Below are 17,445 nucleotides of genomic sequence, written 5' to 3' on the forward strand. Positions count from 1 at the left end.
TATATATATATATATTTTTTTTTTTGTAGAGATGGGGGTTTCACCATGTTGGCCAGGCTGATCTCGAACTCATGACCTCAAGCAATCCAGCTACCTTGGCTTCCCAAAGTACTGGGATTATAGACATGAGCCACTGCGCCCGGCCCAGGTCAACGTTTCTTTGTAGATCCTAAAGTTTCAATACTAATCCTCAATCTAATCTTCAATCTCAGGAAATTTTATCCTCTCACATAGAAAATACTTATCAAAAGGGAAAAGTGCATTTGCACTTTGCCCTATAGGTGCTATGCTACATTTTGACTGAGAATGTCACAGTGATGGCCCAAAGAGGAAACACCTAAAACAAATTTTACAATAGAAATTATTTTGATAACCATGACTATCCTACTTTTACGTACATTTCTGGCCTCAAACTGTCTCAAAAACTTATTTCTCCATGTTCCTCTCAACTCCCTTTGTTCATGATAGGAAATGCACTTTGGCATTAAAAAGATAGTAGCCACTAAGACATTGAATGTTGAACAACAGTTAAATGAGTATAACTAAAAACATGACCATAATTGGAAAAGTATCTTAATGAGTGCAATAACATGTAAGGACTTCTTTTGATTTCTACAACTATCACTTTTTTTTTTTTTTAACTGAGATGCAATTAGTAACCTCCTACTACAGTACCTCCGTCACCTGAACTCTGAGAAGTTAACTGTCTTAAACCTCATAGAGATGATAAAAACCATCAAAAAAGAACTCCCTCAACCCTCTAACACCATAAAATTTACCTGGACCCACACCTATTCTTCCCTCTAAGTCTCATCATTCTATCTATACTGTACAACTCAAAAAAAAAAAAGAAAAGGGGGGGCGGAGAAGATGAAGGAAGAAAACTCTCTACAGGAAACAAAGAAAGACAAGCAGGACACACACTTTAGACTGATCACTCTGAAGGATATGTAGAAGGCAGATTTGAAGTAGACAAGATGAGAGAAGGATGACCAATTACAAGTCAGAGATGATGAGTCCCGTAACTGGAACAGTGAGAAAAGGCAGATCAAAGCAACTTTTAGAAAGTACATTGAAGGACGTGAAGTTGATGAGATGTCAGAGAGGGAAGGAAGAAGTTGCCATTGAAAGGATGTCAGAACTATTCCCAGAAGTAGGGAACACTGGATGAGGAGCAATTTGCAGAGGGAAGATGGTGAGTTAAGTTTTGAGTGTGTTCCATTTGACAGACGTCCAGCAGGAAGCTTGTGGGCCAGACACTCCTGGGAGATACAGAAGTGTCTGTCACCAAGATTTATGCAGAATTGATATCATGAGACTACACAGAGTCATCTAGTGAGTATGCCCACAGCAAGACAAACTGTGGGCTGAGAGAAAAACACTGAGGAGCCCTGATATTTAAGGACTGGGTAAAGGAACAAGGGCCCACTAACGAAGTAGAGAGGAAACAGAGTCATGAGGGGAACCACAAGAGCAGAGTTTCATGGAAGCCAAGAGTACAGACTTTCAAGAGAAATGGAATAATAACATTGTCAAAAGTCCCAGTAGACAAGAACCAAAAAATATCCCCTAGCTCTGACTTCTGTGAAGTTATTAATGAATTTAGCAAGAAAAAAAATGTGGCAGAAATATGAGGATAGAAACCAGGTTGCAGTGTCATAGAAATGAATGGGAGGTAAGGAACTGGTGGCAGCAAGTATAGACACTGTCTTGAAAATGTTGATAAGAGGGAAGATAGCTAGAGATGGGGACAGAATCAAGGGAGTGGTTCCTTTTTTATTTTTAGAACAGAAAATGCTAGTGTGTGTATATATATATATATTAGCATATATGAAATAAAAAATGCTTGCTTGTGTATGTGTGTGTGTGTGTATGTGTGTGTATGTCTGTTCAAAAACAAAATGGTGCCAGCAACAGTGAGGAGACGCTGAAGATACAGGAGAGAGAGCAGGCAATAAAGGGTGGGGTGTGTGTGGGGTGTGTGTGTGTGTGTGTGTGTGTGTGTGTGTGTGTGTCAAGGGCACTTGTCAAAGGGGCTGGCTTTGAACAAGGAGGGGAGCCTCCTGATTCATTCGTGAGTTAAAGTACACACGTGGTGGTGGGACAGGAAGTCAAAGACTACTGTGCGTGGTGGATAGCCTCACTATTTTCAGTGAAGCAAGGTCGGGGGAGGGGCAGCGGGGTGAGAGGAGCAAGGGATAAGCAGGGTGGGTAAAATCATGAAGACCTGCATTAGGCACTGAGGGAAAAGGAAAAGGGAGATGTCAGGCCAGTGGAAGAACTGACTGGTGATGTGTGCTGAAGGTCCAGCTGAATAACGCTGGCACTCTTGCATCTGTGGCATGGTTAGTCCGTCTGGTTGTACGGTTTTCTTAAGCAGCCATCAGTGATCCAGGTGAAGATTATAGCCTGACTCAGGGATGGGATCTTCCTCTGTGGGTGTAGTGGAAGGACATGACAACATGGATACTGGGAGTGTCAGACAAAGAGCAATTCAGAAGATTTACTATGGGGTCTAGCATAGGGAAAAGGAAAAGGGCAGAAGGGAGATAAACTGTAAAGAAACAGAGGGAATGAGGAATTGTACATCTCTTAACAGACTGGGGAGCGGGGGGAGGTAAGAGAATGAAAGAGTTGGAAGGATAGGAGCAGATTAATGCCACTATAGATCCATGACCTTCAGACTCAACTGGGCCATTAACACTGCTCAGCAATTTGACCATGAGACAGTACACTCTCCGACTCCTTATGATGATTATTTTACATCTTTCCTTGAGCTTCTACCTATCCACATTTGCACACCCCACTCTCAAAAGATGGCCTCACTTTGTTTATAATTTAAAGAATAAATGTAACCCATAAGATGGGAATTCCCAAATCTACAAATGTATTAACCCTCTGGTTTCAACGTGTCTCCCATTCCATCCAAGGGCAACATTTCTGCCTGTTCTCTGAATTTTAGCCTCCCCAGCCTTTGCCTGGACCTTGATCCATCAATTATCCTCCTCCTTACTTCGGTATCTTCAACCTCTCCCTCTCTACTGGCTTCATCCCATCAGCTGAAATATATACACTGATCTTTTAAAGTAAAGAAACACCCTCTTCATCTCCACGTCCCTCTTCAAAGACCAGTTCCTCTCTCTTACTCTCTTCACAGCTTAGCTTCCTCCAAGAGTTATCTCTGTTTGCTCTCTTCACTCTTCTGCCTCCCTGGCACTCTTTGATCCACTCACAAACCTCATAGCTTACTGGGAGATATAGATAATAAACCAGTAATTGTAGGAGAGTGGAGTAAGTAATATAATAGCTGCTGTACTATTTCTTCTACACGCCCATGCTCACACTTGTCACACTGAATTACAGTTAATACTTATCAGTATCCGTACTCTCCAGACTGTAAGCTATTTGAGAGCAGAGATGCTATCATAGTGACCACTGTCTCCTTAGAACGCAGCAACACTGGCTGGAAGGTAAAAGGCACTCATTGTTTGCTGAATGGCTTAATGAAAATATTTATACTTACACATGTAACAAGTATATTTGGGGGACTTTTTTGTATATAATGTTCATTTATTACCAATAAAAATTGGGACAAATGAATTGACTTTATCCACTTACACACTTCTTTTATATAAGAAGCAGCTTTCAACTTAAGGAACTATAGGAGCCTACTTTTAGCAGCGACATACAGAACCAACAATCACATCTACTGAGTAAGGTGATTTTATCAGTAACTATAAAATATGGTCAGAAGGAGAACTGGGTACCCTGGAATTTAAGAGGTCTGAGGAAAAATTAGAGGCATAATGCCATTCCTCTATGGAACTGGGGGTAAGGAGAAAGAAGAGAGTACCGAAATGAATAATGGTAGTAAGGAAACACCATAACTGGGGATATGTGTGGAAATTCATTCACACCAGACCTAACAGTGGACTTACAATCATTGCCATAGGGTTGGCTACTGTCTTTTCCTCCCAGATTTTTAAATGTATTATCTGGGGATTCTCTTTTTCTTCCCATAACAATGTATTTTCAACTTCCCAGAAATAATTGTCAAAATCTAGTATTTAGTCTGATTTTCCTAAAATAAATCTATTATATAAGATGCAACTATTTGTTCCATTGGATGGAAATCCTTAAGAAACCAATGCCATTACATTATTGCCATCGTGTATTTTTTAAAAACACATTTAAAAAATACTACGAGTATCCCTAATCCAAAAATCTGAAATCCAAAATGTTCTAAAGCCCCCCCAAAAAACCCTAAAATCCAAGCACTTCTGACCCCAAGCATTTAGGAGAAGGGATATTCAAACTTTAGTACATATAGCTTAATACGCTGTATTTTGCCAATATTGATTTATACATATTACTATGTAGATTAAATTAGTAACAATGTTATTAGAAAGCACAGGACTCAATGAGGTATCATCTCACACCTTTCAGGATGGCTATTATCAACAAGACAAGAGACAACAAGTGTTGACGAGGATGTAGAAAAAAGCAGACCCTTGTATGCTGTTGGTTGGAATGCAAATCTATACAAACATTATGGAAAACAGTATGGAGGTTCCACAAAAAAATTAAAAATAGAATTATCCTATGATCCACCAATCCAGCTTCTGGGTATACATCCATCAGTATCTCAAAGAAATGTCTGCACTCCCATGTTCAATGCAGCAGTATTCGTTGCAGCCAAGATTTGGAAACAACCTAAGTGTCCATCAATGGAAGAATGGGTTTTTTAAAAATGGGGTGTGTGTACGTGTAAACAATGGAATATTATTCAATCTTTAAAGAAGAAAGCCCTATCATTTGCAAGAACATAGATGAACCTGGAGGATATTATGCTAAGTGAAATGAGCCAGACACAAAAAGGAAAATACTGCATTATTGCATTTATATGTGAAATACAAAAAACTTCAAAGTCATAGAAGCAGAGAATAAAACGGTGCTTGCCAGGAGTTAGACAAAATGGGGAGTCGTTGGTCAAAGGGTACAAACTTTCAGTTACACAAAAAGAATAACTTTTAGAGATCTAATGTACAGCACAAGACTACAGTTAATAATATGGTATTGTATATTTAAAATTTGCTGAAGGTAGATCTTAAGTGTTCTCACCACAAGAAAGGTAACTATGTAAAGAGATATGTTAATTAGCTTGACTGCAGTGATTAGTTCACCATGTATATATATACCGAAACATCTTCATACATACAACTTTTATTAAAAATATATAGGACTGAATTTACCTGTTGATCTGAATCTGTTTTTAGGACAGATCTATCTGTAATCAGCACTGCCCTGGAGATCTGCCTGTAATGCATAAAACAGTGAAGCAGTAATTCTGATTCCATGGATAAGTTCCGTTTATATAACCACCAGAAGGCACGTTTCAAAGATTTAAGTCAGGATAAAAGTGTCACCTCCCCAAACCAAGTCAAGTTCGGCTTTAATCTTTTCTTGGCTCATGAAAGAAGAATGCCTGACCTACAGACAAACCCCAGCTGAAGTAAAGGAGTTGAAATTATGCTAGGCTCCCCTAATACCAGACCCTGTAAGTCAAGTAAAATATTGAATATATCTTTGGTTTGGCATTTATTTGCAAGTTACCTGAAGAACAGAATTATACAGAAATGTCAGTAAAATTACCTTCACTTGCTAATGGGTGGAGGGGGCCTTACCTGTATTGCACACGTGAGCACATGTTCTCAGAAAAGTAACTGTCCTCCACGAGGAAATGCTCAGAGATAATTCTCTGACCAAACTGATCTATAACTGCTTTACATCTATAAAGAAGATAAGCATACCATAAAAGTTCATATTAATAATTAAATAATTGAGAAAAACAACATAATCAGCTACCAATTTTGAATCTAAAATGAATTTCTTGTGAAGACAAGATTTAAAACTTGCCTACAATTCCACGTTTTCTGACACAAAACTGACACTAAATGACAGAATATATATTCTTGTTGCTGTTTTGAGGGCTTTTGAAGTACAAAATGAACATGGAATACAACTTAAACATGTATTTTGAATGCCATTAATAAGAATAAAGTCAGGATAAGAATTATAGTAAACCGTAAGTTTCCTAATATTTAGGAACATAGAAGCATTTCCTTTGTTTAGAAAACAGGCTTTCTCCCCATCCCCCTTCACAGTTCTAAGAAAAGAAAGAGAGAAAAATTGATTAAATACCTTGTTATACCATTCACAGCCTGTAAAGGCCTTTTACAGGGTTTTTATTTTTCTGTTAAACGTTGTTTCTCTTTTGTCCAAGAATAGCTATATGATCACGTGTTGGATAATGTTTGAAACAGAAAAATGTGATAGAGCTTCTTTTAATATCTGTTTCCACTTTACTTCAAAGGATGATCATAGAAAGATTTCTTTGAAGTGCTGTTTCCAAATAAGGAAAACACTTATGCATGGACATTATCAGGTCTCTGTCATCTGATATGTGTTGGGACAATGAATCATATAGAACCCTCCATTGACCTTCTTTCAATGTGTCTAGATAAAAGGATGAAAATTAGAATCCATCTCCTTGCAGTGCCACAAGTTATAAATGTACTTTATAGGGCTCATTATCCAAACTAATGGACTAAGGGCAACATCCTTGAAATGGACTTACCAGCACTGACAAAGCCAGCATGCAATATTTCAGGAACTATATGCAAATGACTGTGTGTTTGCTATATCTCTTGATTATGGAAATATCAATTTATTTGTGTCACAGCTTCTCCTTTGGGGAATAGAATTATTTTATTAGAAATGAACTTATGTGTTGTCCCTCATAAAATGTAAGCAAATTAATTCCGAAAGCATACTGTGAAATATACTGGTATAAGTTAAAATCTGTTCAATGACTCTAAAAATAAGCCATATAAGTGATATTTTCCAGGAATAAAGGCATTAAAAATAAAATGACCAACACTCAAGACCAGTAGTGAGAGGAATTTAATTTGCATTTCCTAACGGCAGATTATGATATGCTGGTATTTTTGAATAAATGGCATCCCACTGCTGTAAGGATAGAGTATGATGTCTAATGATGTCACATGAACATTAATAGATATTTTAACCAATTAACCACCTTTAAATATAACGTTTGTTATATTACAGTAATATTTACATGATTTTTTCCATCTCATCTCCACCTTCTTTCTCTTCTACACTTCAGTTTCTATACATACCTCCTCATATTTCATTGAACTACAGCTCTTGCCTTATAAAATACTTAACAAAATACATCTGAAGTATTTACATCTGATATTTTCCAAAATAATGTTTTAAAAACTGAAAATATAAGTAATTCATTCAGTCTTCTATTTTAAAACACTCATATACCATTTGAAACACAAAGTACTTCAGGCAATTGAGAAGAGAAATCTGCTGTCATTAAACATCAATCTCTATTTGTCCTGTAAGCACTGACAAGCCTTTTTCTTACCTTTAATTCAGAGACTATGTAAAGTCAAGAGGAAATAACTGGGCAGAAAAAAGGGGGTGTTAAATTTCTGTATCTTGATAGGGGCTTACGTTATACAGATTTATCATTTGTTAAAACTCAGTTAAGAGCACTGAAAATTTGGACACTTCACAGTATGTAAATTTACATCAAAAGAAAAACACTAAACAAATATTGAGCTCCAGTTAATAAAATGTAAGCTGAAGTATTTAGGGGAAATTTAACTGACATCTGCAATTTACAGTAAAATGCATCAAAAAGGTGAATCGATACAAGGATAGAGGGGTTAATATTTGGGTAGATATGTGACTAAACAAGTTTATTAAAATGTTAATTATAGAATCCAGGAGGTGGATATACAGGTGTTCTCTCGAAATTCCTTCCATGTCAGTATAAGTTTGAAAATGTTCATCATAAAATGTTAAAATAAAACTGGGGGAGGGGGTCAGTGTTAATGTAAATCTCAGACCTGAGTGTAAGTCTTTACAAAGGGTTCTCATTTAAACTGCATTATTAAACCTGGCCCTCAAGCTTTGTAGGCTTCTAAACATGAACAAGGTTGTTTTGGTGGTAGCCATACCTTTGTTGACAGACATTTGTTTCAAAAGTTATATTAGAAAGAACTAATGGAGATCACTCAAAAGGCAAGTATGGGGGTGTGGGAGTTAGGGAGCTCAACCATACCAGGAGAAGATACTAACACATGTGCCTATTTATGCTGAGGCTTCTAATGAAACGGTGATTCTCAGAGGAGAAGGAGGAGAAGGAAGCAAATCAGAATCACACCTGGGGGACTTTTTGAAATTATAAAGTACCCCTGGAGATTCTGATAAGCTCCCAAATCCCAAGAAAGAATCACTGTCAAGCGTGCCACTGTTACTGTTGTATCTTTTATGTTGTGCTAGGTGAAGAAAAGTCAAGGGCTATTGGTACAGATAAAATACTTGTTTCTGCAAAAATTGAGGTGATGGTCGTATATGCCCAAGTCTCAGTCTGGTAGATGATAATCACATGACTCACCTGATAATATCACGCTGAAGTACTAAGGCTCTAGGCTTAAGCAAAGCTGCTCAAATCAAGACATGTTTAAGCAAGTAATAAGATTTGTTTTCCTCTCAGACATTTAACTTACTGTCATATATTCGGCCTAACTGAGAAAACAATGAATAAAAAAACATTGATTTTGATCTAAATTTAGTCTTTGTATTGTAAAGATTCATTTAAAAAAATCAGATGACATTTAATTAACAGAAAGCAGCAAAATTAAACAGTGCTGCCAGAGTCATGAAAATACCCTTCCCACGTAAACCTGAGGAAGCCAGGAAAGATTAAATCATGTAAGATTTAGTTGAGGGCCTTGCTGAGCCTCATAGATAGTAATTTGAGGAGGAACATAACAGGTGTCCCCAGTTACAGGGACACAATGACCAAGCTGATCATACAAAACACTGAAGACAGAGAGAACATTTCTAGAGCTAAGCTTTCTAAATCAACAAATTACAAGTTATTCAGTTCTTGGTTCAATGATATAAGTGTGTAAATAGCAAAATGATGATGAGGAAGAAAATAGTAAGATGAAAACTCAGTATCTGGAATTTGGCCCAGAAGAGAAAAATAACACTAAAAGGAGTATTCAATCTCTGTGATCTTCAGAATGAATATACCAAATAATTTTATGATAAAGAAAGCAGAAATCGCATATGGAATAATTTAAAGGAAAATGTAGTAAGGAAATTAGAAGATTCTCAATCACTAAAGAAAACAAAATAATTTTCCCTAGTCACTATGGCCTTCTGAGCTTTCTCAAACACACTAGTTCAAATGCCACCTCATTCATAAAACCATTTCAAATGCTTCCCACTCATTTTTTTGGGTGAAAAACACTCTAATAGTTTTAAACACCATTACAAGGCAAATAAGTTCAAATCTATAGTTTTAGGCTCTGACCTCTGCTAAGCTCTGTATCCATATTTGTAACTGTCTATTATCTATTACTTTCTGGATAGACTCCAAGCTCCCTTTTAATAAATAATTGAAAAACAAAAATTGTATATATTCAAGGTGCATAATGTAATGACTTGATATTCACTGTGTAGTGATTACCTCAAATTAACACATCTATCGCCACCCATCATTACCATCTGTGGGTGTCATGAGGAACTTAAAACCTACTCTTACCAAATCTCAAGGAAAAATACAGTATTATTAGCCAAGCGTTTTTTCAAAACTAGCGTGCTGCAAACTGAGTTTATCATGGCTCCTCACCTGCTCCCACTCCCATGGAATCCCTATGTCAGCTAATGGCATAACCAGCAGTTCTCCTACCTCAAATCTCTTCTTATATCTAGTCTGCTATAACATTTTGATTCCACCTTATAAATACTTCCTGAAACTAGCCCCTTCTCTCCATCTCCACTGATATTGCCTTAGACTCTTATAATGTCTAATAAGATGACCTGCTAGCAAATTGGTAGTTCATTTGTTTAACATAAATGTATAGCATAACAACCATGTGTGCTGTTCTAAGAGGTAAGAATAAAAATGTTTTGCTCTAAAGGACAAGATTCAGACAGAGACAATTTTTGAAGATTCAGGCAGAGACAATTTTAAGACAATAGCAAAGTCCGGTGATAAAAGATAAGGATAGGGAATTGCACAGTACTAGAAGAGATACCTAACTCATCTTATGGTGGAGGGATGGAGCATCAGGGAATGCTCTTTGGAGGAAGTGACACATTTGTTGCTTTTAAAGGATAACATACAGTTAAGCAAGATACAGATTATCTGTTAAGGATACAGATATCTCAGGTAGAAGGGCAGCATTTGCAGGGTTACAAAGGCAAGTAAGAGAAGAGCAGGTACAGAGACCCATGAACAGTTCAGTATTATGTGACAATAAAATGAAAGGCAAGTAGGGAAGAGAGATGAGCCTAGACAAGGAAACAGACGCCAGATTACAGTCTCACCCATCATGTGTCATATAAAAAGGTCTTACACTTTATTCTGAGATTATATAAAGGCGCTGAAGCTTTTTAAATAAGGAGGGGGCCAGATGTGCATACTGAACAGATCTCAATGTGCAATTATCTTATAAATTTAGTTGTTCTGTAATGTCCCCCAGTAGACTCTACGTTCCATGAGAACAAAGACTCTGATTGTCTTATTCTCTGCTGTATCCCCAGTGCCTGGCACAAAGAAAACAAATAATACTTGTTGCATGGATGGGTGAATGGATGGATGGTTAATGAAGTATTCTGTACTTGTGAACAGTGTAGAGACAGGAAAAAAATGATACCGAATCTCTGATTTAGGAGGTGAAGAATCACTTTCCATCACAGTGCTGCTTCCAAATCATTGCCAGAATTACCAACTTAAAAGTAGCAAATCTAATCTTGTTTAAAACTATCTGATTATAGTCCAAATTCCTTACTAGCATAGCACAGAAGAATCTTCACAATAGGTATCCCCCACCACTGGATTCCAAGGTCTCCAACTGTATTAACAGTTACTGTTAGCTAACATAGCTAGCACTTAAAATGTGTAACAAATGGTTCTACAACCTTTATCTATTTAGTTAATACTTATAATAACCCTACGAGGTAGGTGTAGTCAATTGTCCAAGTTTCTAGATAAAGAAACTGGGTCATAGAGAGTTAAACAATTGCTCAAGTACACACAGCTAGTGACAAAGTCAGGATCCAAATCCAATCTATCTAACTTTAGAGCTGTACTCTTTACTGAAGTCTCCTTGTATACAAGGGCAGGTTCCATGTTTTATTCACTTCTTTATGCCCATAACAACTAGCATGGGGGTTGGCAGATGTTAAGTATCTAGAATATGACCACTACCATTTTGCAAGCAGGCCATGCTAAAATCAGTGCTTCAGCAATGACAAATGGTGTTAAGAATCAGTCACCTCAAACTTGGTCTAACATTCTATTCATTACTAACTTTCAAGTATCTAGAGAAGGCATAGACAGCTGGACATGGTGGCTCATGCTTCTAATTCCAGCACTTTGGGAGGCCGAGGCCAGTGGATCACCTGAGGTCAGGAGTCTGACACCAGCCTGGAAACATGGCAAAACCCCGTCTCTACTAAAAATATAAAAATTAGCCAAGCTTGGTCATATGCCTGTAATCCTAGCTACTAGGGGGGGCTGAGGCAGGAGAATCACTTGAACCTGGGAGGGGGAGGTTGCAGTGAGCTGAGATTGCACCACTGCACTCCAGCCTGGGTGACAGAGCGAGACTCTGTCTCAAAAAAAAAAAAAAAAAAAAAAAAAAAGGCATAGACATCAGAAAAATATATCTGACATCATAAAATATATATTCCTGACATCAGAAAAATATATTCCTGACATCAAGAGAGAGTCATAGTAGGAAAGCAGGTAAGTGAGACAGCTGAAGTACACAGGAAACAGTAGCTGAAGTAATTAATTACAACTATTGGTTATAGATGTATCTGGTCCTGGTCCAAGGTCTTTTCTACCCTCAAATACTATACTACTAAATGGCCAGATCTAATTTACAGGAGTTTTACCTGGTCAGCATAGCTGCAAAGGAAAACAAAACTATTCAACTAGAACATTCAGTGTTTCCAAAAACAGTCAACGGAAGCGTGCAGTATTAGAATTTAGTGAAAAGGTTTAGAAAAGAACCACTGATACGTACCTACATCCTCTCAAATAAGAAAGCAGAATCAATCAAACAAAAATGAAAAATAAAATCTGGCTGAAAATACGTATGCATTTGGTTACATATTCCATATACCATGATTTAATGTGCCTCCTCAATGCCCTATTTCTTCTCTCAAAGTTGGTACAGTATTTTGATGTATAATCACCACATTAAACTCAATGCTGTGATCACTTATGCCTCTCTCAGTTTTCCTAAATGGACAGTGCAAAGAAAAGCACAAAAAGGGTTATAGTCAGTCTTTAATCTTTATTCATTTATTTAAGTCAAAGTTATTGAGTATAATGGCTACTAGGAACCTGCTGGGGGGTTCTGGAGATACAACAGTGAGATCTTTCCTTTTCTTAAAGAGAACTTATGAAATGATCATACGAAGGGACGTGACAGTGGGGAGTGGAGACTGACAGAGGGTTCTGATGTACTCTAATAAACTCAGAATTTTGACTCAAAGTATAAGTAGTTCTTAACTGTCCTAAACAGGAGAGAGGATGTCAAGTGTTACATATAGAAAACTAGGAAAAGAAAGGCAAACTAAAATCATAAGGAGACAAACGCAAATCTTTGCAGATTCCTTAGTTGGTACCCTAATTATACCTAGAATATAACAACTGTCTAAGCCAGCCTTGAATCCTTAAAAAGAAATGTATGTTGCATTTGCCCGATACAAGGTCAAGGTTTTTCCCCCAAAAAAACTATCCCTCACTTTATTTTCAAGTCCTAACAAAATATCTCCTATTACTGGTTATCTCTCTTGTATATTTGATTTTGAATGGCAAAGCTGTGTTTGGTAAAGATATACTGACTTGAGCCAACTTCAGCCAATGCTAGCTTTAGGTATTTATAAAGACTATTTGACTTGCCAGATTTGTTTAAAGAGGAAAATTTTAATATAAATATGGTAATTATTACTGAAGGTATAAATATGAACTTATACTATTCAAGTATTGCTTGACTCTTAAAACTTTTAAAGATCACTTAAGCAATTTAGTATAGTGAGAATATTGTAGATAACAGTAGTATTATGATTACAGGTCAAGTTTTTTAAACTGTCAAGTTACAGAAATAAACAGTTATAGCTTAGAATAAATTTTCCAGGATGAGATTCATATACAGAATTCAAAATCATTGCATTCTAAAAAAACAAGGACATGAAGATGATGCTCACTGGAAAACTGGGGTTCTAGTAATGTAACAATATAATTAACAGCACAAGAAGACTGTGCTATTTAATTTACATTCATAAAAGCAGGCACATCCAAGTTGTTCAACTTTTTTTAAATTTCTCACTGGGACTGAAGATTACGCATTATGAGAGAAAGGCTTACATTTGAGTATATAAAATATTTTAAGATAATTTATTTCTAAATATTAAGGAAAAGCCAAGTACTTTCTAAGAGCATTAAATAACTCAACCAAAGCATGTCAAATCTAGAAGGAGATCCAGAGATTACTGCAGAGTCCATGTCATTCATCTTACAGATAAAGGATCCGGTCTAGAGGAAAGGATTTGCCTACTGTCATTCATGGCACTAATGGAAATCCAAATCTCCTCTCATTCAAGGGCTACCCAACCTTTACTTATGCCTTAGAAGTTACAAAACAAGACATGTCTTTCTATGAAGATATTCTTAGAAGCAGTCTGCCTGCTATTTAGAATTCACATTTGATTGTCGGTATATCTGGCAGTTTCAAATTGATAAGGATTAGACTGAATTAAGACCTAGAGATCCCAGTTTGCCATGGAACACAGTACCCTTAACTAAACCTTCAATTTTACCTTATAGATCAGTGTTTCTCAGTGTCATCTAAGGACTTCCTATACTAGATTCACTTGGGGTTTTCTTTAAAACTGCAAATTACTGCATTCCCCCTAAGCATATTAACCAATTTCACTTTCTGAGGGTGAAGAACAGAAATCTGCATTTTTGCCAAGATAACCTGGTAATTTTTAGGCACACTAAAGTTTGAAAACCACCAATCTAGAGATTCATTTGGTCTCTAGACCATTAGCTTTCAGCTATCTGTTGCAACTGGAATCTGTACCGGATCATAAAAAAGAGCTCCTCTGTTCAGAGCATGTCATAAAAACTAAGACAAAGGTAAGGAAAAGGTAGCCTTTAGTTCAACAAATGCAATTACTATACTAGCATACCTTTAAAAAAAAGAAAAAATGAGCTATGCAAATTATTCATGTCACATGGGACTGAAATGGGACCCCAAGGATAAAAGAATATAAGCAAATAAATACCAAATAAGCAATTCATTATCTGGCTTTCTGTCATGGGAACATACTATTGTAGCAAAATGAATGCACAAAGAAAAATGATTCTAGAAGTCTAAAGGCAACTATTCCTTAACTTCCATAGAGTTCTTCGGGAATCAAGATGTTAACATCCTGGGTCTTCAGGGATTAATTTTTCTCTGCAAATTATCACATTTCATTTTGTACTATCCTTCTATAAAAGTGCTAAAAGGTACTTTACAAGCCTTTTAAAATATGTATCAGTGTTATCTTATACTACAGAATTACCCTTCTAAAGCAAATTTACTATCTAAGCATTACATATTTCTAGAGTTGAGGATTTTCTTCACCATACTTCAAAATACTAGTTTTTTCACTACAATTAGTCTATAAGAAGTTAAGAGACACTGTATGCCATTTAGACGATACAAAACTTTTGTAAAATGAAAGAAACAGCTTAAAATTTATATTATTTAAGCTTCCAGTTCAAATATTAAAATGTTTTATAACCTCAAAAATACTATTTAACTATATACTCCTAAAAACAATCATCCAAGAAATACAAGTCAGTAGATTGTTGAGAATGTGTAACAAAAAAGAAAAACACATAGCAATTTAGATAGTCTCTAAAACTGGATCTAAGATATTTAAGTTTCACTGTAGAAGGTAGAAATCAGAGAATATTTTATCCAGTGTAATTCAGACCAGTGATTATAACTGAAATATAAAATACACAGTAAACAGTCTTTTAAAGAACAGGTAAATTCTTATTTCAATCCTAAAGCAGCCTATAGGCCTGATACTATTGTAAAAAATTTATCCTCAGATAAGAGGGCAGCATAGTTTATGACAACAATCTACCTAAAAAACTCATTAAAGTCTTTTCTCTTGGAGTGACATGCATTATCAGCAGAGATTAATCTGATGAGTCTTTAGGGGAATTCCATTTTTAAAAATGCAATAACAGAGGGCTTTGTTGTCATCTGATGAAAATCAATTAGAGGAGGTAAGGCCACAAGGAAAACTAACATCACTCATCACCCACCCCCTGGCAGCTGAAATGATTTGTCTTCCAAGCTTGGATGACCAGGAGCTATAGGCATATTGCAGGGAAATTAATTTAGTTCCTATATTCTGAACTCACTATTCTTGTTCTGGAGGACCTAAACACAAATTACTTTTAATCAAGGTTGATATGTTATTAATACCAAGGAGGATCTTTGAAGAATCTTTTTTTTTTTAAATTGACTTCAGCATTTTTCACCTGTGTGTGGGATATATACATATATATGAAGGTTACTTATATCATCCTTACTTTCTGGATTCTTTGTCCACTACAAGGCACTGTACTGAATGGCGAAGACAATAAATTCCACCAAACACTGCACACATCCTAGGAAGAGAACGGGAAAATAAGAATTAGGGTAATTGGGTTGAAAATTAAGGTAAAAGTATCTTCTTTTAAGTATTTTACAATTCATAATTGGTATTACAGAAAAAACATTTTGATAATGTATTATTTTCTCTATCACAGTACTAAAAGTCTCTCAGAGGCAAGATCAGTAATATCTTGACACAGTAGAAGTGCTACTGATAATAATATAATGCTGACATTTAGAACTGTGACCAAACCAAAAGCGTCCCTAAGCAAGAGCCAATTATCCCCTGAAAATCAGCTCCTGCCTACCTAAGGTACAAAGAACACAAACAGTCTCAAGAGGTAATGTATGTATGACACACCCAAGAGAAATCACCATTGAGAAGTGTTAAAGAGGAATTAAGCAGGGAAGACTCTGGAAAACTCCTAGATATTTTACTTACAATAAATGTAAGCAAAATCTCCCATAGCCAAAACTAAACTGGGAACTGAAAGCTAGAGCACTAAGCATGACTTAATGCAGCAGAAGCCCTAGGGAGTGTGCCTATCTCAGTAGTAATCTAAGTGCGTAAGTTTTAATGCACACATAAGGAGAGGAGAGGCCTTAAGATCCAAACAAGGCAGTAAGTAGAAAAGGAGATATTTTCTTATAATGTCTGGATTATTAAAGAGCTATGCCTCAGTTAAAGGGTAACCAAGAAAAGAAATACATGAACTAAAAGAGGGAGAAAACAAGCAAAACAAAACAAAACAAAACAAAACATTTTTGTTTGGGTGGATCCCTGAATGGAGGAAGACTACACTGTGTATTTATTATCAGTAGTCTGCCCTCATACATGTTCGGGGTTTGAAATTATACCACTATATGATACAAGAAGCTCTTAGCCAGTAAAATATAAAATATCATGAGAAATGGCTCTGGGTCAGTGAGTAGACTCCTGGACACTTAGGGGAAGCAATAGCTAAAGCTTTGTGGTGGAATAAGACTAACCCAGGCCACATGAGATTGCCACAGATACCTACATAATGACTTTATAATCTAAAATTATACAACACATGAGGAAACACATCTTACTTTGAGTGAGCAGACAAAAGAAATAGCAGGATTAAACTCCCCAAAATGTTATTCGGCTAGTATAACTATCTGATTGAGATATGGGTATGCTTACAGTGAATGAATCAAAAACACAAGAAAATAATAATGGAATGTCCAGAAAGACGATTATGGTAGGCTGAAAAATGCACTCTCCCATTAAGATGTTCACATTTTAATCTCTGGTTCCTGTGAATATATTACCATGCCTGGCAAGAAGGACTTTACAGTGGTGATTAATGTATTGATCTTGAGATTGGGAGATTATTCTGGTGGGTGCAACATAATCACAAGTATCTTTAAAAGAAAGAGGTGGCCGGGAGCAGAGGCTCACACCTGTAATCCCAGCACTTTGGGAGGCCGAGGCAGGTGGATCACCTGAGGTCAGGAGTTTGAGACCAGCCTAGCTAACATGGTGAAATCCCATCTCTAATAAAAACGCAAAATTAGCCGGGTATAGTGGTGCATGCCTGTCATCCCAGCTACATGGGAGGCTGAGGCAGGAGAATTGCTTGAATCTGGGAAGCAGAGATTGCAGTGAGCCAAGATCGCGCCACTGCAC

The 17,445-nt window shown here is 36.6% G+C and overlaps 1 protein-coding gene across 1 annotated transcript in view; it reads right to left on the bottom strand.

Annotated features, from left to right (window-relative positions):
• Positions 1-17,445, bottom strand: part of CHM (choroideremia (Rab escort protein 1)) — a 184,215-nt gene that overhangs the window by 33,646 nt on the left and 133,124 nt on the right. Inside the window, exons 9-11 of the mRNA XM_011975228.1 lie at positions 15,728-15,805; positions 5,685-5,789; positions 5,253-5,316 (exon numbers count right to left, since the gene is read on the bottom strand). Of these exons, the coding sequence (XP_011830618.1) occupies positions 5,253-5,316; positions 5,685-5,789; positions 15,728-15,805 (247 nt within the window). The remainder of the gene's footprint in view (positions 1-5,252; positions 5,317-5,684; positions 5,790-15,727; positions 15,806-17,445) is intronic.

The sequence above is a fragment of the Mandrillus leucophaeus genome, unplaced genomic scaffold (genome assembly GCF_000951045.1).
Source record: "Mandrillus leucophaeus isolate KB7577 unplaced genomic scaffold, Mleu.le_1.0 Scaffold1520, whole genome shotgun sequence".
Taxonomy (NCBI): Eukaryota; Metazoa; Chordata; class Mammalia; order Primates; family Cercopithecidae; genus Mandrillus; species Mandrillus leucophaeus.